This window comes from Platichthys flesus, chromosome 24 (genome assembly GCF_949316205.1).
Source record: "Platichthys flesus chromosome 24, fPlaFle2.1, whole genome shotgun sequence".
NCBI lineage: Eukaryota > Metazoa > Chordata > Actinopteri > Pleuronectiformes > Pleuronectidae > Platichthys > Platichthys flesus.
In genome coordinates this window covers 5,807,030-5,828,648 of record NC_084968.1, presented here as the reverse complement: position 1 = coordinate 5,828,648, position 21,619 = coordinate 5,807,030, and the positions used below count along the sequence as shown (strand labels likewise).

General features: G+C 41.9%; 2 protein-coding genes and 1 pseudogene across 2 annotated transcripts; 2 read left to right on the top strand and 1 right to left on the bottom strand.

Annotated features, from left to right (window-relative positions):
* The first annotated feature begins 225 nt into the window (after positions 1–225).
* tdrd7b (tudor domain containing 7 b) lies at positions 226–16,635 on the top strand. Its single transcript, XM_062384506.1, has 20 exons — positions 226–359; positions 2,307–2,513; positions 3,000–3,144; positions 5,913–6,120; positions 7,709–7,791; positions 8,482–8,690; positions 9,068–9,439; positions 9,515–9,822; positions 9,899–10,091; positions 10,419–10,530; positions 10,638–10,840; positions 10,925–11,059; positions 11,933–12,016; positions 12,365–12,499; positions 12,604–12,714; positions 12,990–13,138; positions 13,238–13,476; positions 13,830–14,013; positions 14,161–14,321; positions 14,725–16,635. Exons 2-20 carry the CDS (start codon positions 2,307–2,309, stop codon positions 14,943–14,945), a joined length of 3,459 nt encoding a protein of 1,152 aa, XP_062240490.1. The 5' UTR covers positions 226–359; the 3' UTR covers positions 14,946–16,635.
* Positions 16,636–16,708: 73 nt separating this feature from the next.
* On the bottom strand, positions 16,709–19,267 carry si:cabz01076231.1 (calcium-binding protein 2). The gene is made up of 8 exons (XM_062384505.1): positions 19,130–19,267; positions 18,948–19,013; positions 18,594–18,744; positions 17,805–17,835; positions 17,534–17,677; positions 17,327–17,436; positions 17,093–17,240; positions 16,709–16,950 (listed from the first exon to the last, which is right to left on the bottom strand). Exons 2-8 carry the CDS (start codon positions 19,010–19,012, stop codon positions 16,922–16,924), a joined length of 678 nt encoding a protein of 225 aa, XP_062240489.1. The 5' UTR covers position 19,013; positions 19,130–19,267; the 3' UTR covers positions 16,709–16,921.
* Positions 19,268–21,022: 1,755 nt separating this feature from the next.
* Positions 21,023–21,146, top strand: LOC133950379 (U1 spliceosomal RNA; annotated as a pseudogene).
* The last annotated feature ends 473 nt before the right edge of the window (positions 21,147–21,619 follow it).

Sequence of the window (21,619 nt, the reverse complement as noted above, 5' to 3'; positions counted from 1 at the left end):
AGATGAATATGTAATGGGAATGACTGTTACTGGTGTTTAATCTGCTTTACTTTGATAGTCTAATGTATTTTATGAGGATAAGTCTTTGAAGGGCAGTGAGTAAGAGCTGAAAGAAATTAAAGTAAAATGTCAGCACACTGCAGCGACACTCGGTGATGGACAGGGGAAGTGTCTCTGGATGCACGTTGACGTGTATTCAGACAGGGGCCCAGCCACAGCGGACCAATCAGGATGCGGAGGAGAGGCACGGAGAGGACCGGCTGACAGACACACCGGGACAGAGCTCCGGCCGCAGCCCCGAGGCGGTGACAGCGAGTGGACCCGGTTCTGACCTCACCGTGCCGGCTCTTCAGAGCAAGGTAAGACGGGTTTTCTTACATTTTCCTCATTATTAGTATTTAGGACTTTAAAAACAATCACTTTGCATAGTTTTGCAAGGTGATTATTTCCCCTTCTCCCACACTCCCGGCCAGGATGGCTCGGAAAGGTTAAAGTTAGCCATGACACAAAAATGTGTTTCTTGTCGTGACCTTCAAAATAATACCGCGTGTGATTAGTATGCATAGCAACAACCACACGTGAGCGTCTAAGAGTTTTATTTTGAAAAGGAGGTTTATGTGCCTTCATTATTTTCGTCTCATCCGGTCGCGAGCTTGATGAGCCGCTGCCGTGGAGGATTTAATTCGGTGTTGCGCGCTGTGTCTTTTTCCTGCACCGACACTTCGTGGAGTCCGGAACTTAGTTTGTGTGTACTTGTCTCTGCCCGGACCAGTGAGAAACAAGTTGGGTCAGAAGGACTAAAAAAAGGCAGATAAACTTCATCCAGATAGTTTGGTGCCGACTGAGGGTGTGGAGTCCGAGTGTGACGCGTTACGTCACTCGTAGTTTCGCTGAGCTGAACAAATCAACAAGTGGCCTCAGTGCTTGAGTAGACAGTGTCAATAAGTTCACCTAACTGGTTCCCACTGCGACTATTCTCCTTTAACTGGATCACTGTTCAATCACCATATATTTATAATTCTTCAAATTGATAGATAGATAGATAGATAGATAGATAGATAGATAGATAGATAGATAGATAGATAGATGTACTTTCTTGATCCCAAATTGGGGAATTCCTGTGTTGTAGCAGCAGCATAAGCATTACATACACAAATAGTAAAGATAAACACAGAGTCCAGAGTGTTCTCTGTCAGACACAGAGGTGAGGTGTGGTAGACCTTTCATGCTGTGCTGAATTTGTCATGACTCATGTGCACAAAGTGGACAAATCAGTGGCCTCAATGCTGGAACTCTGTGCTAGTGGGCAGCGTCAATCTGACAAGTACAGTTCACTTGTTTCCAGTCCAACCCATTCTTAAATCTGTTCTTTATCATTGTTCTTCACTCTATATTAAGTATTCCTTAGTTCAAAGCATAGCTTTTTATAAAGGGAGACATTTCATACCTAATATGCTACTTAATGATGAGATAAAGTTTCATCACAACTTTTCATCATTCATTTATAAAATTGAATCAACATTACACTTATAGAGGACCGTTATATAAAGTGTAAAAAATGATATTCTTTATTTCTATGCGTTTTTTTATAATTAATTTATTTTTAGACTGATATTGACCGTTGAGTCAACTACCTCTAACTCTTTGCGTTAAGCTGAAGCTGTTTGTAGAGCGGGGTTGGTTTCCAATCTGCAGATATTTTTATTACATCAAACATATTTACTGGTTTGTACTTTGCACTGTTGTTTTATTATTCCACCTAGAGTGTGACGAGAATAGAAACTGAAAGTTTTTCATTTCTAAAGGGGCGGAGTTTAACTGGCAGCACAACTGGAGTTATTTCAGAGCATCTTGAACTTTTTGGAGAACAAGGGATACTTTGGACGAGTTAATCCACAAATAAATGCCTACTTATAAGACAGCTGAGTGAAATGGTAATTGAAAATTTACTTTCCTTCCTTGCGGTTGCACTACTGCACAGCCATTTCTTTAGGAGGAGGGTTTGAAAACAGAGCACGTCGCCAAGTTAATGCATACTGTAATTTAGGGAGGAACACAAATGGCAAGGTAATGGCGCTAATATGATTTTCAATGTGACTTACTTGGAAAGTCTGATGAACAGATAAAAAGAACCTGTCTAACGAGTAAGCCGGTGGCCCATAGGGTGTGTTCAATCCAAATGAAAGGTGATGGAAGCTTAAGCTGGATTCATGGCATATTGTCTTAGTTGTGTTGTTCAATTTGGATTTTACATGCTTCATATGGAGTTTTTGTTTGCTTATTTATGCAGCTGCTTCTTTTTTCAGATGGCTGACGGGGAGCTGGTGAAGAAAATGCTGCGGGCCATCCTCCAGGCCAACAAAAATGGAGTGTCTCTGTCACGTCTACAGTCAGAGTACAAGGAGCTCAACGGAGAACAGATACCACACAAACAACTGGGACACAACCAACTGGACACACTGCTAGCTAGCATGCCGTCGGTTGTCCGCATGGAGCGCAACCGCTCTGGAGAGGTTTGCGCCTTTTGTTCGACTAGTGCCACTAAACGTTTTTGATATAGCTCATACCAAACAAAGATGTAATTAATTAGACTGATGACAGCAGTTTGCTTATCAGTAGTATGTAGATAGCTATATAGAGCTACTATACTGTAATGACCTTCCCCCGAATAATTATGGTATATTCCTTGTGGGATATTGACAATATATGGATACACTTTAAATGTGTCTAAGTGTTGATGGAGCACCCCATACAGGAAAGTATCCATGTACTGTATGTCACAACCAAAACTCAATTAAACATGTAGGACGGTCAAACTACCCGAACTTTCTTAATCTCCAAGTAATAAGTTAGAATGTTTCCCCTTTACCCAGTCGGGTCAAACAATCCATTAAGTAGCATGAAATAATTACCATGTGTTGCTGTTGGAGTTTACAGCTTCATCAACCTTGTGATCTGTTTCTAATATTATCTATCCGTGTAACCCTCTCTCTCTTCAGATGGTCTATTTTGCCTCAGGGGCCAATGAGACGTCCCATATAGCCAAGGTGGTGGCTCGCCAGCGCAGCTCCAAGAAGACGGGCCGACCCCACCTCGTCAACACACAGATGAGGGTCAAACCAGCAGCACCACTTGCCCTCAATGGTGAGAGTTACTCAGAGAATTGGGTGGCGGTTGCACTACTGCACAGCCATTTCTTTAGGAGGAGGGTTTGAAAACAGATCACGTCGCCAAGTTAATGCATACTGTAATTTAGGGAGGAACAGAAATGGCAAGGTAATGGCGCTAATATGATTTTCAATGTGACTTTCATTACACTATCCAACCGGAATGTAATCCAGTTTACAAGCTGCACACACCACCTGCAATCCTACTGCACTTTCCAGTGATACAGATCATTTTAACATACATGTACAGAGTCACGAGTTGGCTGTAAATCAGTTAGGTATCGCAATGTTATTAGCTCCAGCGACTCCATGACCCTCTTAGGATAAGTATAGATAATGGACGGATAGTTGTAGTAGATTAAATGTAGCAGTTCCTGCTTAAATCAAAGGAGTATAGCTTGTACTTGATATTTTATATCTTAAACCTATATGCAAATGTATCATCTTTGAAAGCTCTTGATTTTACCCACAGTGAATATTGTCACTGATGTGTATGTGGTGTAATGAAAAATGCCTCATGACTTCCCTTTTTCCTGATTTTGTGAAAATAGAAACAACTTTTAAGTTATTAGATAATAGTCAGCCTAAACAGTTTCTAAACTGCCTTTTCTGCAAGTTTTTTTGCTCAGAATCATCTCAAATCAGAATGATCAAACGAGTGCATCTGCAATTCGATTTTGCATGGAATTGTGTATATTTAGTTCTCCTGTGACCTCTCTGGCATCCATAACAACCACTTAGGTTCTTGAATATTTCCCAACCTTTCCCTGGCTCCTCTTGAGCTACAGGGCACCAGGACTGCAGCAGAGGAGAATTGCAAAGTGTCCTGTGTGTATCAGTACTGTGACAATGGAACATAAGCAAAATACTGTGATTCTACGTTTGTGTGGGTGATTGGCTGGCTTATTTCAACTGTTGCTCTGTGGAGACCTGCAGTTCCAAGAATATCTCACACACACACACACACACACACACACACACACACACATACACACACAAACATACACAAACACACACACACACAGACACACACACACACACACACACACACACACAAACACACACTCACCAAAGCAGAGCAATACACTATGTTCAAACCTGCTCAGGTATCAGGCTAATATGTGTTTAAAGATGGCAGCACACACATACGCACATACTTACATGTACACACGCACGTCTAACCCTTTATTAAATTTCTGCTCCACAAACACACTCATAAAAAGTACCAGACAGGCACATATCCAAACTTGCAATCATACAAACACCTGCATACACACACACATACATGCACTGCAGCGTATAAACCTCCATTTGATTGTGATGCTGCAGAATCTTTTTAAAGAGTCAGAGGAGGATGCAGGAGATGGTAGAGGCAGAGAGGCGAGAGGGAGGAGAAAAGGAGAGGGGAGCTGTGGCAGCAAGCAGGAAAGAAAGGCAGTAGGATGGTGAACTGGTGAGAAGGGAGGGGGAGAACAGACGACAGGGAAGGAGGGAGTCAGAAAGAGGGAGTGTGGGGTAGAGCGTTGAGGTTTGAGGCTAATAGAGCCTATAGCTGCTGAGACTCAGCTGCACGCGAAAAGCTGCTGATTCGCAAATCAACCTCTCTCCCTCCCTCACTCTCTCTTGTTCTCTCCTTAACCGTCTGGGGATGTTTATATTCAGGCAAAGATAGGCCAAGGATTGTGTGTCCATGCCGGTGAGGTGACGTGGCGTCTGCTCTGATGCATGTCTGTGAGGGTGTGTGGGTGTGTGTTTGTCCATTGCTTATATTTGCATTATAATTAAGCTTGTTTCTGTCTGAGTGTCTACCTGCTGAGTTTCTGTAACATCTGTGGGTCTCTGTAATTTAATCAATTGGAGGATTTGTCTACTGATTGATCACTAGTAGCACATATAGGGGTAGCGTATATCCACTCAGTGAGTTTCTAAGGTGTACCATGATTAACTGGCTTGTTATTGTTCTTTCACTGGAAAGATTTCAAGAAATTCATCCAAAAGAGAGACGATTAGAAGCATGAGAAAGTTCTAGACCTTGCTGGGAAAAAGCAAGATGAAGAAAAGAGTGAAAACAAAAGGAACAGTAGGAAGAAGAATGGGGGACGATGTAGAGGAGGAGTGTGCAGTTGAAATGACTAAGGGCTATGCAGAACAAGGTCTAATGGTGATGTCACTCAGCTGAAATGTCATGTCATGCTGTGCTTGAATCATGAAACAAATACAGTAATCCTGCTCTGTGTTATATGGACATTTATTCTTCCCAGTAGTGTTAGTAGTGACTTTCCCAGTCTGACATGGAGGAGGGTAATGCTAAAAGAACACAAAACTAGTTGACAGCATACTGTATGTATATCATAGGCTATATTAGATAATATGCTCTTTTCATGTAGTTTAATTCACCAATTTAACTTCCACACACAATATACTTTGGAATAAACTAACAAATCTTATAGCATATAAAAAACAATGATGCTGATATATATATATATATATATTTTTTTTTTTTTTCAAAGTTATCAGGAAGGTGCCATTTGTAATTTAAGATATTGTGATGTTCCTGCCTGCTGGCTCGCGAATCCACACAATTCATCACTACCTCTTGTATGTACATTCATCAATTATCTGAAAAATGACACTGTTCCTTCTAGATAGATACAATGCTCTGTCTCAGGATCAGGTCCCACTGTTTGTTTACTTGGAGTCCATAGTTTCACATGTCTTGTTTGCTTCCCCTCTCTCAATGTGCAGCCAAACCTGAGACCTCATTGAGGCAGCCGAACCACCGTGGACGTGGTGGGGGTAGAGGAGGAGGCGGCGGCCGAGGGGCAGGACATGGAGACTCCAGGCAAGCCAGAGATATGAGGGATGGCCATTCAGAGAGCAAGGCTGGGGCGCATCCAAACAAGATGTCCAATCAGAACACACCCAACAGGAAGGGGAACCCACCTGCAGAGAAGTGAGTGAGGAGGAGGGTTTAGAAGAAGATGGGAGTAAGAGGCTGGATATAGAGGGCAAATTTAGTAAAGAAATTAATTTGTGACTTCTTATTTAAAATCACATTTTATTTTATCCATTTTAGCCGGAAGAGGGTGGGGATGGCCACTTATCGAGAGCTTCAGCCATCTTTGAATTTACAGTGCAACATGTTACAATATGCCCTATTAGCAGCGCTGCTTATTCAAGGCAGATTGAATACAGTGACTCCCTGTCAGTAAGACAGGCCAGCGAGTAGCTGGGTAGCATGCTAACTTCGGTTGGTGAAAAGACCTAATAGAAAGGGAAGCAAAGTCTGTCATCGTGAGCTCACACCGAATGTGACGCGCGCCGAGATTACCCACAAAATACAAGAAAAATATACCTGTATTCTTTCTTTCTTTCTGTCTCTCTCTCTCTCTACCTCTTCTTCTTTTGCTTACTTCCCTCCCTCCCTGTCTCACAGTGTTGTCTCTCAGTGCTGTCTCTATCTTCAGCCCTGTCTCCTCTCCTCCCCACCTGTGTGGTATGACCTGAATCAGGTTGTCGGTGAATGGGAGGCTGTTTGACCTTTGGTGTTTGGTTCATGAGAGCAAACGGCCTCTCTGATGCTGCTTACTCAGCACTGGGCTGCTGATGTGCTCTCTAGATAATTCTGGTTCTCTCTGCGGACAGAAAAACTCCCCTCCTCTGTCAACGTCCTTCCTTTCACCTTGTATTGGCACCTTGAACGAAGTTGAGTCAAACACCTGATTTATTGTTGTTAAAATATCTGTCAAACATTGTTGGATATCATCAATTTTCTTTGCTTTGAAGTGATGCAAGATTAATTCAGCTCATTGACTTGTCCTCCAATGCACTTCCATCCACCCATGGCTCTGCACGCCTGTCCACTGTGAAAACAACTGACATCAGTCCTCTGTCTGTGTGTCCTGTGGGTGTCCTGTGGGCCAATTGGCTCTCCATAGCACAATGAGGCAACAGGGTGGGAAGCCTGGTGTGTTGGCAGAGGACACAAGCCCGGAGCAGGGGGGATGTGAGCCCTATCTAATCCCCGCTCTATTCTCTGGTAGATTAGCGCTTCTAAACCGACACAGAGTGAATCAGCACATCTCTCTGTATCCCTCTAGAACTTCCAATGGACAGTGTGTGTGTGTGTGTGTGTGTGTGTGTGTGTGTGTGTGTGTGTGTGTGTGTGTGTGTGTGTGTGTGTGTGCTATTGGATGCCTTGATAATGAATGAATGAATTACAACAACTAACTTCTATTATAATGACAGCGCAGGGGACATGAGTAGATGAGGCCTTTCTGTGCCTGGAAAGAAGAGCAAATACTGTTCAAATCATTGTCCACACTTAATTCTGAGGTGCCATAACATTTATCAATATTGCAAGCAAGATCTAAAGAAAAGTGCACCCCTCAATGTAAAAGGCTCCAGAAAACCTGCTGTTTGTGCCAGCTTTAATCTAATTCCATCAGACTGCTGTCCTTTTCTTTCTTGTTTTCCATTTGCAAGATTCTTCTCCACTGCGCCTAGTAATCCTCCTCCATGTTGTGTCCTCCTTTGTCCAGGTCAGAGAAGAGGATGACCCTGCATTCACGGTTTCATAAAGAGGTGCACGCTCACCTTTCCAGAAACCCCCCACAGACTGGCCGTAAGTAGAAAAGCCATTTATTTATTATGCTCAAGCTTCAACTAAATAAACAGCAATGTTGCCAAAACCTGTTTAAACAATGCAAGTGGTCATACTGTAACATCATATCAGTCCATCATATCAAATTGTGTCCGTCCGTCTCTTACCAATTGTAATGGTTTAGTGATGTATAAAAGAAATAAATGGAAACACGTTTAAAGTTATCAATCCCGAGTGTCCTTGCTGTCTGTGTGAACTTCTCTCCCACAAGCCTTTACTTAAACCAAAGATGTGTTACATCGCCTGTTTGAGGAAAGGTCATGTTCTGTTTTGCCTGGGGAAAGACACTGGCCTCTAATAAGCTGTTAAGTTTGGAAGCACATATTTGAAAGTTTCCAGAAGTTTCAGATTCCGAAAGACAGCAGAAATAGTTAAAGCTGATACACTGCCTGGTTTAAAAGCATGTGGTCCCTATTAAAAATATTCTGTAATCTCCTCTCTTAATTAAGCTAATTTGAATGTAAATAGGATTTCCATTCCATGTAAATATCTTGGGTTTCTCATTATCTATCTTAAATCTTTCCCTTCCTTCTATTTTTAGTAACTTCCTTTGTTAAAACAAATCCAGTAGTCTCAGAGGCAACAAATCAAAGCATCATCATACTATAAAATGAGTGTCTGTAATCTCTCCTGCGTGTTTCTTTTCTCCAGCACCCATGAATCTGAATGAGAGCCTCAGCTCGGGAAAAGGAAAACCCTACAACCCTCAGCAGGTCCAGGGGCGCATCAGGGAGATCCTTGGGAAGTACAGCAATGGGTTTTGGGTATCGAAGCTTCCCCAGATCTACAGAGAGCTGTACAAACAAGACCTGCCCACTGAGGCTGCCAAAGACCTGGAGACCTGGACACACATATGCACTGTATGCACCCTTTAAATCTTTGTTTTTACACTTGACTCTATATAATAGTGACAAATAATTCTGTTAGGAAGAGTGAATGGTTGCTTGTCTTATGTTGGTCCTTTGATGGCCTGGCCAGTGTCAAGGGTGTACCTTGCGCTGAGATTAGCTCCGGCTCCACGTGACCCTCGAAAGGATAAACAGTATAGATGATGGATGGATGGCACAAATTTGGTTCAGAGGGAAAAGAGAAAGATCTGTATCGGGAGCTCTCTGTTATCAACAACAAATTAATTTGAAGTCTAAAATTGTTTTATTGTACAATATTTGTGAACTGCTTCATGACTTTGGTGTCATGTGCGAATGTTTATAAATATTCCTTTTCATTCCCGTTCTAGGTAGAGAAAACCTGCAGCAGCAACCCGACAGAACTCCTCCTCTACCCTGCCAAGGAACAGACCACCACATCCTCCCCTTCACCAATCCTCAACCTGAACTCCACCAGCGCCCCTGTCCCAGTATCAAACACGCCCCCTACAGATAAAACCTTGTGTTCCCCTGCTCAACAGAAACCCCCCACCACCCATCTGACTCGCTCCGGTTCTCCCTCTCCTCTGTCTCCGCCATCATCCACCTTGTCCCCAAGCCCTCCTTCCTCCCCTGCCTCCCTTAGCCCCGACCTGAGGCTGAAACTGGAGGAGTTGCTGGTGAAGTATTCCAACGGTCTATGGGCCCACGCATTGCCCAAGCTCTTTCAGGACACCTACAAAGTCAGTATCATTTTACAAAACTATCTTGTACATGTTATTAACATCATTAATGGTTTTATTTTATTCATTTGCAAGACAAAACTGCCTAGACATGTTCTGGAGAACCTTCATCTCCTTTCCGACATCTGTACTATTGACTACCCGATGCCTGACAACCCTAAGAGGGCCATCCTGTACAGGAGGAGCAGCACAGGAGATGGAGGAGGAGAGGATGAAAACTGCAATAGGAGGAACTCTTCGACCAGTGAAGAGGAGCTGAGGGTGAGGAAGGAGCTGGGGAGGAGGCTCAGTAACCAGGCGGTGCCTTCCCTGCAAATTCCCAAAGAGGAGTACCCCTCTGTGCTGGTGGTGGATGCTACCAACACCAACAGTGTTATACTCAGGTAGGAGAAAACAGTAAGTGGGAGTGTGCAGTGAGATTTGACAGTTCCTGAAACACTGTCTCTCAACCTCTCTCAGGTACATTGGTGAGGGTTACTCCCAGGCCCAGGAGTCCATGGAGGATGAGATGAGAGAGTTTTATGGCCTGAACCAAAGTACTCCACCTCCTTTGTCCTCTCCATCCTCTGGCCAACTTGTTGCTGTCAGAGCTGAGGAGGAAGAGGAGATCCTTAGGGCACAAGTCTGCGAGGTCATGGCTGACAAGGTCAAGGTGAGAGGTCAAAAAAAGAAAATAACCAATGATACTGTTGATGGACATCCATGCAAATGATACAGGACAGAAAATATTAAAGTGAAAGTGCACTAATTAAATTGAGGTTGACTTGTTTGGGACAATGATTTCCTGTCAATTGACTTCATCATTTAAATCATCTGATTAGAACAAAAGCTATATACTTTTTTTTTCATTCCACTTCATTTTACCACTCCTGTCAAGCTTGACGTTTGAGACAGTGTGTAAAAATAATGATAATGAATGATATACATGAGAGAGAAGAGGTATTAAAGATCTCCGGGGTCTTTGCCTTTGACTCTCTAGGTCTACTATGTGGATCATGGGTTCTCCGAGGTGATCAGCAAAACCAAAGTGTTTGAGCTACATGAGAAATTTTTCAAACTGCCTTTCCAGGCAACCGAGTGTAAACTAGCAGGTAAGTGTGATTCAGCACTTCATCACCCCAGTCCTCCTTGTTTTCCCTTCATCACTATCATCTGGTTTCTGGTTCAAACTGATGTAACCTTCTGAATATGCGTCCAGGTCTGGAGCCATTCTGTCAGGAGCCTGCTGTGCTGAAGACGTTTGAGACGATGGCAAGTGGTAGGATCCTTTTGGCTGAGATCCTAGAGAGAGGGCAGACCCCTCTGGCCGTCCTGTACGACACTTCGCAGGATGATGATGTCAACATCAACGCTGCCTGCATGAAGGCTTTGCATGAAAAGACGCTAGCAAGCCCGTTACAGGTACAGAAGACAAATGTGTGTATATAATGTGTGTGTGAGTGAGAGCATGCAGCGCACTAACATTCTATCAGTCGCTCTCCTCAGGTGAACAGTGCTTATATGAATGTAACCGTCAGCAGCGTCTGCTCAGATGGAACCGTCTACTGTCAACTTCCCTCCAGAGGCCTGGCCAAGCTGAATGAGTTACTGGAGAATATAGAGACATACTTCCACTCACAGGTTAATAACATGCTACATTCAACGTCTCTATCTGATGAAACTTTTAAAAACATGGGGTGCATGCAAGTGTGTTGATAAAAGCATATACCTTTCTTTTTACGTATGTGTTCGAAAATAAGCTTAGCCGAGCATTTTTAATCAGACTGCATATTATTCAGGTGTGAGCAAACTAAACATGCTAATTCATTTCGAAAGCCTCGTGTAAATGTTTGCTGTGTTGCTTCCTTCAGACGGAGTTGTGAACAGATAGAGATTAGGTTGATAATCTAGAGTTAAGACATGGCCAAGCCACTTAATTTATTGGCAGCATGGTGGAGCGGGTGCTTTTTCTACATCTGCTACTGCTGTCCTATCTGGTAGCTACGTCAGTGTTAAGGTACAAAACACAGCGTGGAGTCTGGTAATGTCTTTTACAGATCTGACCTTCTTATTTTTAACAAAGGGCATATACAGCCATATCCTGCAAGCATGCAGGATATAACTTGGGTCTAATCTGAGGAAAGGGTTAAAAGTTAAAAGCTCAAAATACATCAATAGTTGAAACCAGAAAAAGGTACATACTTTATTTGTTACAGTACTCCCCCCTCTAGTGTAACAATGTCTGTTACCACTTTAGAAGATGGTAACAGAAGTTTTAAAGTTTTTAATTATTCTCCAGTGTTGACACTGTGCCGTTGAGAAGGTCGTTAAAGGAATTCTGCATATGCTAGTCAGATTGCATAGAACAACCGCAGCAGACTGGACAGGTGCAATGTCTGAGCTTTTCATTTTTTCGAAGGTTTAAGCATCAGTTCCATACTATGACACTAACTCTTGTTTTCTCCATGACATGATGAGGAAATGTTCTGTTCTGTGTTCTTTATTTTATATCAGGTCACTTCAGAGTTCCTGGTCTCCAGACCCTTTTGTGGGAAAGGATGTATGGTGCGCTACAAAGGCAAATGGTCCCGTGTAGAGGTGAGAAGATACGACTGTTACCTTTAACAAACATTATCAAATATGTTGATATGTGCTTGATTTGGCTTATTCCTGAAAAAGGAATCAGGTCACAATTGCCCAGGATTGTCAGTTGTAGAAGCCTCAATGAGCCCAGAGAAGAAAGACTTGACAAAGTGTATCCAGTGTTCATCAGTTGATTATTGTAGTGATTACTATAAAATAAGTTTTAAATGAACAGTATGTAACTTTGGATGTTCTGGTTCTCCAAATCAAAACATTAATAAACATATATTAGGTCATTATATCTTTAAAGCCATGAATCTCACTACCTGGCTCTCCCTTCCCTGTATGCATTTCTGTCTTTAGATCACCAATCTGCATGGCAGCAGAGTCCTGGACATCTTGTTTATTGACGTGGGCGTGCAGGCATCTGTGGAGGTGTTTGAGCTGAGAGAGATCCCCCCACTATTCCTCCGTGACCTTATGGCTATCCCACCGCAGGTCAGCATCTGTGTCTGTTATAGACAGCCAATAGAAACTAACTACTCAGAGATATCTGTCACTCACTATTATATCTGAATGCCCTGACAACAACCTGTGTGTAGGCTGTGAAGTGCTTTCTAGCTGACCTGGCTGTCAGTGTTGGGTCCTGGACTCCAGATGCTGTCCAGTGGCTTCGAGAGAAAGTGCTTAACATCACTGACTGCAGCATGAAAGTAAGTTTCTGTCAGCCATTGTCAAAATAATGACCACTCCTACTATTATAAGCTTGAAGATGTTCCAACAACCAGCAATTCCCTTTCCGATTGAAATCGAACGGATAGCCTAGCCTAACCCTAACCCTAACTCAATATTCGTACAGGACAAAGTCCGACAAATGAAGTTTTAAATATTTGTCTGCTTGACAAACCTCAGACTTAAAACGATCCTGTTGCCTCCTGCCTACACCACTTTCCTTCCTTGAGTCATTCACTTTTCATTCGCTCCCAAGGTGGCTAAGGTAGACGAAACCAAGCGCTGCACCTACGTCTACCTGTTCACCGATAAGAACTTCCATGACCCGGCCCGCAGCCTCAACCATCAGATGGCGCAGTCTGACCTGTTCAAACATCAACCAGATGTTTTCCTGACGAGTCACAGGTTTCTGCTGCTTTCTTCTTTACTCTGTTTCGGCATCATTGTCTATCTTATGTAGTACCTTACAAACTGAATCACTTGTTTGTTAATTTCATTTCACAGCCCCGCTAAGATCTCACCAGCCACATTATCCTCCAAGACTTCCAGTACCAGCGACTCCACTAACGGTAATAGATCAACTACTGTCCCAGCTAAGCCTCAAATCCGAAGGGCTCTGCCGGGTCAAAGAGGAGGCGGAGGAGGTGGAGGAGGAAACACAACCAGCAACACCCCACCAGAAACGCCATCAACTCCCTCAATCTCTCTCCAGCTGCCACCACTACTAGAGCTGCCTCCAGCTGGTAATGATGATATAAAACACAACAGTTGTTTAGTCGTTATGTATTGGTTAGTTATTAGAGGATGCATTTTATGCTCATATTCAGGTTCTTCATTTAAATTCGTACTATTACTAAAAAAGGTTAACATGCTCTAATATTCAGAAAACACCTCACTTTACTCCACTTTTCACTTCCGTCAGAAAAGCTTGGTTTAACCTCCTGTGTTTAATGTTATAACACACTAGAGGAAAGATACAAATTAAAAAGCTAAATATGTATCCTTTAAAGGTAAAATTCCCAAGAGACGAATCACCTAAGTCTGCATCAGAAAAAAATAAGTTTAAAGGGGTTTAATTGAATCTTTTTCTCCTCAGGAAACAACATAGATGTATATGTATCCGTGGCGTGCCATCCGGGCCACTTTGTGCTGCAGCCCTGGAGAGATATGTACAAATTGGTGGTGTTGATGGGAGAGATGATTCTGTACTACAATAAAATTGAAGAAAAACCACTCAGTATAGAGAAGAATCAGATTTATGCTGCTAAAGTAGAGAACAAGTGAGTGAAGTAATGTCATTTCATTTCATAAAAAAACAGTTGGCGCTAAGCGAAGAAATAATTAATTTGATTATTTGTGGAGACTTCTGAACTGTTTCTGTGTCGTGGATTATCCAGTAACTAATCTTCATCCTTTTCTTCTCTCAGCTGGCATCGTGTGTTGGTGAAGGGAGTTCTGACCAATGGCCTGGTGTCTGTCTATGAGCTGGACTATGGTAAACATGAGCTGGTCAGCTGCACCCAGCTCAGACCTTTGATCAAGGAGTTCAGGCAGCTGCCGTTTCAAGGAAGCACTGCTCAGCTGGCTGGTGAGTGGAGTCCAGCTACATAGGAAGCTCTGCAACAATACAGTCTGATGCTCATGTCTTATCCAAACTCTACACAGGGCTATATGCAATTGTTCTCTATGAGACAAATTGGGATTTGTGAAAATGGGCTGTATAAATAAACTTTGATTGATTGGTTGATAATAAAGTCACAAATGGCCAAAAAATTTAAGAGCAAAGAGCAATTAGAGGGACAGTAAAGATTTGTTTTTAGCTAATTAAAGCTGCAATCAGCACAGCCGCTATTGAACCCTCTTTTTCTAAGACACTGGCTATAACCTGCCAGATGTTTCTATTATGAAATACGGATGTGTTCATATTGTGTCATTGGTGTGTGTGTAGTCGATCTGAGAAATGACTGTTTCCTCTCTGTTACTCTCCGCAGGAGTGAAGCCGAGGCAGTGGTCAGAAGAAGCGTCTATCGTTTTCAGGAACCACGTGGAGAAGAAACCACTCGTGGCCCAGCTTGAGAGCCTACAGGAAGCCACAAACCCGTGGGAGAGGAAGTTGACAGTCTTCCTGGTCGACACTTCCCAGGAGGAACGAGACATCTGGGTGCATGACATCATGGCTGAGTTTGCTGATGAGATTACCAATGTGTTGTAAACAAAACATGGTCGACAAGTCTTACTAGTCAAGCAGTTGTCCTCTTGCTCAATGAGCAAGAGGACAACAACCCTATCTACCATTTAGGGAGACTAAAAGTAAACAGATGAAAGGAATGAAATGAAAGAGAAGGGAAGAAGAAGAACAGGAAATTGAGCGGGTTTATAGTATGTGGAGACTAATAATGACAGAAAGACAAGAGGTACAGATGTAGAAGCAACTTGCTTGTGTGTAGGGGCTGGACAGTAAGGGATGTTATGATGTGATTTTAAGTGACTGCAGTTTGACCATTGGATAAAACACCCACGCATGATGTTGTGGTTAAGTACTAACTTGCTACAAATACATTTACTGTTATATCTATCCATGATATTCTCACAAAGCTGCATTTTAACATTTGGTTTGGGCTTTAAATTCAAAGCAGCATCCTGAAGTACTGAGAGCTCATGCGTTTTTAGTGTGTGTTATACTACAGACACCTGAACACACTGAATCCTAATAATGTGAGCGACAAAATGTACAAATTAACTGTGCAAGCTCTCATATGATGGGAAAACTTAAATGCATTTGTTTACAACAGCCGCTTTATAGATGTGTAGTTGTCAGAGAGGATAAAAAAGCTACAGAGCAAACATTCTCCTAAGGGGAGGAGATGTGGCTGAGTCAAGATTTTATTTTGTGATAAATTTATTCACAGCCAGAGACAAAGTGAATATTTTTGAAAATGAGATCTGATCAAATGTGGTCACAGGAGACACATTGAGGAGGCACTCGAACGCCAGGTTAGGACTGACAAACTTAGAGCTGACCACTTGTGGTTGGATCTGTCAGAGGTTAATACCAGGAGTGAACAGGAGAAGCATGACACAGACATTAACAGGGTTTGCAGAGGACTGGTACACTATGTCAGATGCTTGTTGTTTTTTCAGTTGTTAGTGGTTCATCTTGACGCTGCATGCACTGTAAATAAGTGGTGTTTGTGAATTTTGCAGTTAACTGAAAGATTGGAGAGAGCTGAAGGTTGACAGAGGCATCAAAGCTACATTCTGACAGCTTGTTAACAAGATAAATGTGACTTTTTCAAATGTATTTTTTAAGAAAAAACTAAACACTAACATATAAGTGAAATGCATGTGTTAAAACCCAGGTCCTGACTGACCGGTCTAATCCATACCCTCTCCACCTGAGACACCAATGCAGTGGGACTTTCAGGGGTTAACCATTTCTCCTCTCTTATTCCATGACCGCAATTCTTTGATTTCTGCAAATACATGTGCTGCATGTTGCAGATGTTCCTGAGTTGTGTGCACATATAGTTGGATGTTATAATAATAAGATTTAGATACCGGTAGTGTTATGCCAGTAGATTTTCAAATAGAAGATAATTTGATATTCTGATAGTTGGTCCATCAAATGTTGCCCTGATGAGGGATTTTACTCTGAAATGTGACGCAAAAGCACCATGATTTTGGATGTGCAAAGCTGCTACAATTCTATGAGAGTAAACTTGACAACGCTCAAAGCTGCATTGTTGTTAACAGCTTAAAAGTGACATGAATTTAATTTATACTTAACTTATATTGTCTGGATGATAATAGTTATTTTTATCATTTCTAGTTTGTTTAACAGTGACTGGTGGGAATAGAGGATGTTTTTGGAATAAAAAAATGTATTAAAGGTTTAAATGTAATCACTGAATTGAATTATTTCTTGCATTATATTGAAACAGTGTTGTGGATGTTTTACAGTGAAAGACAACAAGATTGATTTACATTTCTTTATTAAAATAGCAAAACATGTTAGTCTTATTTACATGATTTATATGAAAAGCATGCATCTACAAAAAAATAGATGACAGCATGGAGTGTATTTGATGCTGTGATGCATCATACTCATTACTTAAGCAACCAAAGAGTGGTTTCCAATTTACTATCCGTGTTTGTGTATTGCGTCCATGTGGTCGGTCTTTCCAGCTGCTAGCGAATGGAGAGCATCATGATGAACTCTAAAGGAGAAAGAAGACAGAGCAGAGTTCAGGCAGTTCTGCATCCAGTAAGTTGTGTTGTAATGCATCTTCAATAGCACACATAAATAACACATATAATCAATTTTTCAAAACACAATGTGTCTCAACCGCTGATTCCCACCTTCAAAGTCGATGATTCCATCTGAGTTAATGTCCAGCTCCTTCAGGATCTCCTCCAGTTCTCCTTTCTTCAGCTTCTCTCCCAGCAGCGTCTTCACTGCCTCCTTCATCTCGTCCTGGTTGATCTTTCCATCTCCATCCAGGTCAAACTTTCAACAAAAGGAAATTGAGTTAAACATCACTGCCAGATCAAATCAAAATAAAACATTGCGACACGAATCATTGACCGACTGACCTGTAGAAAGGCAGATTTCAGCTCCTTGAGTCCCAGCATGTCAGCAGTCTCTCCCATCATCCTGGGTCCCATCAATTCAGTAAAGTCCTCAAAATCCATTAATCCGCCCACTGCGGAGAGGAAGAGGGCAAAGAAAATGTCTAAAACCAGATTTTCATTTTAAACTTGCTAGAGCAACTGAATATTTGACAACCACAATTCGCTCACTTCTCATCTTGATCTGTTGCACTATCTCCAGCAGCTCCATCTCTGTGGGCATGTATCCCATCGTCCTCATACACTCAGCCACATCCTTGTAGTTCAGGTATCCATCTTGGTCATAGTCAAACTCTTTGAAGGCCTCCTGCAGCTCTGTGAGAAAGGTCATAACGTCACAGATTATAATCATTATGATTATTTAATGCAATATTTTCAGTACTGTAGATGAGGGATTATTTTATTAACATGTTAATAATTGTAATGTGGCAAAGGGACGTACCATCCAACTCAGCCTGAGCCAGTTCTCTTTCCTGCAGGAAGAGTATTCAAACACGTTTAATTTAATATAATTGAATATATCACAATTGAATTGTAAGGCCTACAATGTCTTGGACTTTCAAACACTGTACAACTTTAAATATGAGGACAGCATACAATGACAGGGATAGGTGGTGATATGTAACAATGTGTTGCATTCACAGTATGGTCATCATGAATATCCTGTTATCGCCTCGTTCAGCACAAAGATACATGCGTGCGTGGTGCGTGGATTTACAAGTTGAAGCAACTAATTTGTTTGGTGGTGCTCTTCAACTGCATGACCCTAATGAAATGTAACCTTAATCCCCCACTAATGAGCTGCTAATGCTGTAGCAACACCAGGCTTAGCAGCTCCAGAAAGATCAGGAACAAGGCTCTATGTTCATCGCCTGACTTCCATCTCAACCTTTGCATGACTCTCTATGTCTGACGTACAGATAATGATCTATGTCTTTAGATCTCAATCATATAAATTAAGGATATTTAATAAATCTGCAAGCTGCTCTCAGTGTGTGGTTATTTTTTAAAAAATCTATTCTTGTAACGATCAGTAAGTTTCATCAGTGCAAAAACAAACTTTTATGAAAGGGTTTTAACTGTGGCAGCAAGGTAAAAAATGAAACAGACGACCACATATTAACTTTAAAGTCATTGTGAAGTCAAAGGTTAAAGGTCACAGCAGTGGGAGGGTGTCCTCTTCATAAATACAGTACATGTGCCTCACAAAATATGGGAGTCAGCTACTTACCGCTCCAAAAACACTGTTGAGCACGGAGTTGTAGACTTTGGTCATACTCTCTGTGGTTTTTTTGGATTTCTTTGAAGATTTCTTGGGCGTATCGGAGACTGAACCCGTCGGGGAGTCTTGAGACACGCCTTGTTTAGAGTCGCCATCTTTGCTAAAATCAAGAAAAGAATTAACGCACAATTAGCCTCTGAATAGATGTATAAAAAGAGTTACCAGCATTATCTTGATACAAATGGAGGATCAAACATTAACAGGGTCGTCAACCAAACACCTTGGATAGATTTATTTCAAAGAATGTTACCAGTTTCAAATAAAGAAAAGCATAGTGAGACTTTTGCATGAGTGTAAATGTACCTGTCTTTTGACACCACAGAGCTGACTGAAGTTGTAGAGGGGGTCCTCTCTCCTGTCTTGGACATGCTGTGGATGAACAGGGACTCACACTATGTATCCAAGGCAGCAGAACTATTTTGATATCTGTTTTTTGGAGGGTTAACAAATGGGTCCAAATAGGTACTTCAGTGCAGTTTGCTTACCTTATCTTCCTCTCCTAAAGGGTGAGATAAGAAAACAAGAGATTGAGGAGCCCGGCCCTACGTGTCCTCTCCGTGCTTTGGGAATGGCTACACTCTGTCCTGTCCACTCGGTTTTCTGCTCTCCTCTCTTGACCTTCTTCCGTCAGAGAGGCTTAACAGGTGATTACCTGGCTAAGTGTTGGGCTGACGATTAGAAAGCAAAACGTGAAGCTCTGGTGTGCATGACTTGACCTTCAAGGAGTCATTTCCCACTGGGTTCCAACCCAACTTTAACTTTCTGTCTTTATTTTGGGGCAAATCCAACAAGCCTCCATTTTTTGTATTGGTCTTCACATCGGCCCTTTTCACCTTGCACGGCTGATTTTGGTTCTTACACCACAAATGTCCATTATTTTCGTCCGTCTCTCCATCAATTCACAAATATTTCATCACTCACAGCAGTGATCTGTAAACATGGCTTCCATTTCTCCAAGTTATGTTTTGTCACCTCCACTCATAAGATCAATTTCTAAAAGATAAAGGTGCTTTGAATACTGGGAAGTGACTCAACAGGCCTTTGTTAACATAGGATGACACATTTTCCTATGAATAAAATGTATTCATCTTTAAAATGAATCGAATCGCTAAATCTTAAATCACTCTCACAATTCACCAACATAATTTTTATCCGTTAGGCTACTATGGACATGGATTTGTTGTTGTTTTCATTGTATGTTACCTGTACGTATCTGGAAAATTATCTATGTCTGTGTTTTGCGGCAGCGTGTTACCTCTATTATCTGGAAATTCATTAGTGTTTTTATTGAAAACCTTTCAAGAATATATCGATTATTACCACAGGAGGACTCAACATGAGCTGGAGACAAACTTTGACGTTTTATTTGTATGGGGGGGAGGGGCGGTTGGGAGGAATGTCTTTAATGGCGCACGTCGACCTTCAACTCTCAGGTGAGAGGAAAAATTTCCAGGAACATTTATTGACTGTGACATTAGTTTTAAGTGACCGAAAGGTCGCATCGAGTACTGTAAAGGGGAGCTAGCTGTAGCCTAGCATCTCGTGGCTGTTCAGACCCTGGCGTTAAAACTGCTGTGTAATGTTCTTTAGCCAATATTTACCCCCAAATAGTTTGTGTAAGAACATACGATTTAATGTTGACAGCGAATTAAAGCCTCATTCAGAGGAGAACATCAATAGATAGTCGGTGGGTCGACTTTTCTCATCTCGGAGACCTTTGAGTAAGAGAAACATAAGTTCTCACATTTCTGTATCATGTACCCCTTAATGCTCACCTAGCTCCCTTTGTAGATTGGTAAATTGTTTTTGACTTCCACACTTTCTAAATGGTTGTGTAATGACTGTGTGCATCCACCAGATGGGGCCACAGCTGCTGCTGTGTTGTCATAGAGATGAAGTCACTTTACGTTGTTTCTCTTATTGTAGACGGGTTAAAGTAAAACTGTCCCTGGAAACGTCACCACTTTATCTTGTAGTTATTAAAAGTAGAGTTTCTATATTAGATAATTTATGGCGCCGCTGAACGAAGTAGTTTGTGTGAAAACAGTGTTTCCAGAAGTAGCGTACCACGTGACGCGTACAGCGCCGTCCACAATTCTGAGACCACTTCCTCCTTCACTTGAACGGGGTAGTGGTCCCACATTTTTGGACCATACTGTTCCGCAATACAGCAAAGCATTGTGGGAGAGAATATAAACTCACTAAACGCTCAAATTAAACGTTTAGTTTTTAATGTTTTATGTATGTATTCCTACCACTGACTCTTGATATCGAATCAGTTCGATCATCGATTTGTACCACTTTGCTTATTTCCGTGCAACCATCAGTGGGAGTAGTGTGTGGCTGAACCGGATCGCTCCACGAAACGTGTACAAGTCATACTTACCTGGCAAGGGAGATACCATGATCAAGAAGGTGGTTCACCCAGGGCGAGGTATAGCCATTGCACTTCGGCTGTATTGACCCCTGCGAACGGCGATGGACCGTGGCGATGTGCAAACCCCTAAACAAATCATTGTAGAAGAAAAACAAATTTGAGGCCTGAAACCATGATAGTTCACCGGACACCTGTCAATCACACACCTCCCTCTATTGGCAGAATCTGATCATGACTGTGTGTGACTGGTGAGCTGTATTTGTATCGACTGTCTGTATCTGTTTTCATATTTATATTGTATATTATTTATTAAACCTGTATATAAGTACATATCTTCTGTATACTCACTTAGTATTGTGGGTGCAATTATACTGTGTAATTGCCTGTCTTTTGTAATACCTGTATCCTGCAAGATACAGATTTACTTTGTTTTTGTGGTGTTCAAAGCCATATTGTTTTCTGAACACCACACAAACAAAGTAGTTTAACCTTTGCCCTCATGCAAGCTCCACATTGAAAGGTTTAAAAAAGGCAAAACAACCTGTATGGAAAGCTGTCATTGGTGTGGATCTGTTTACATTAAAAGTGCCTTAGCAGA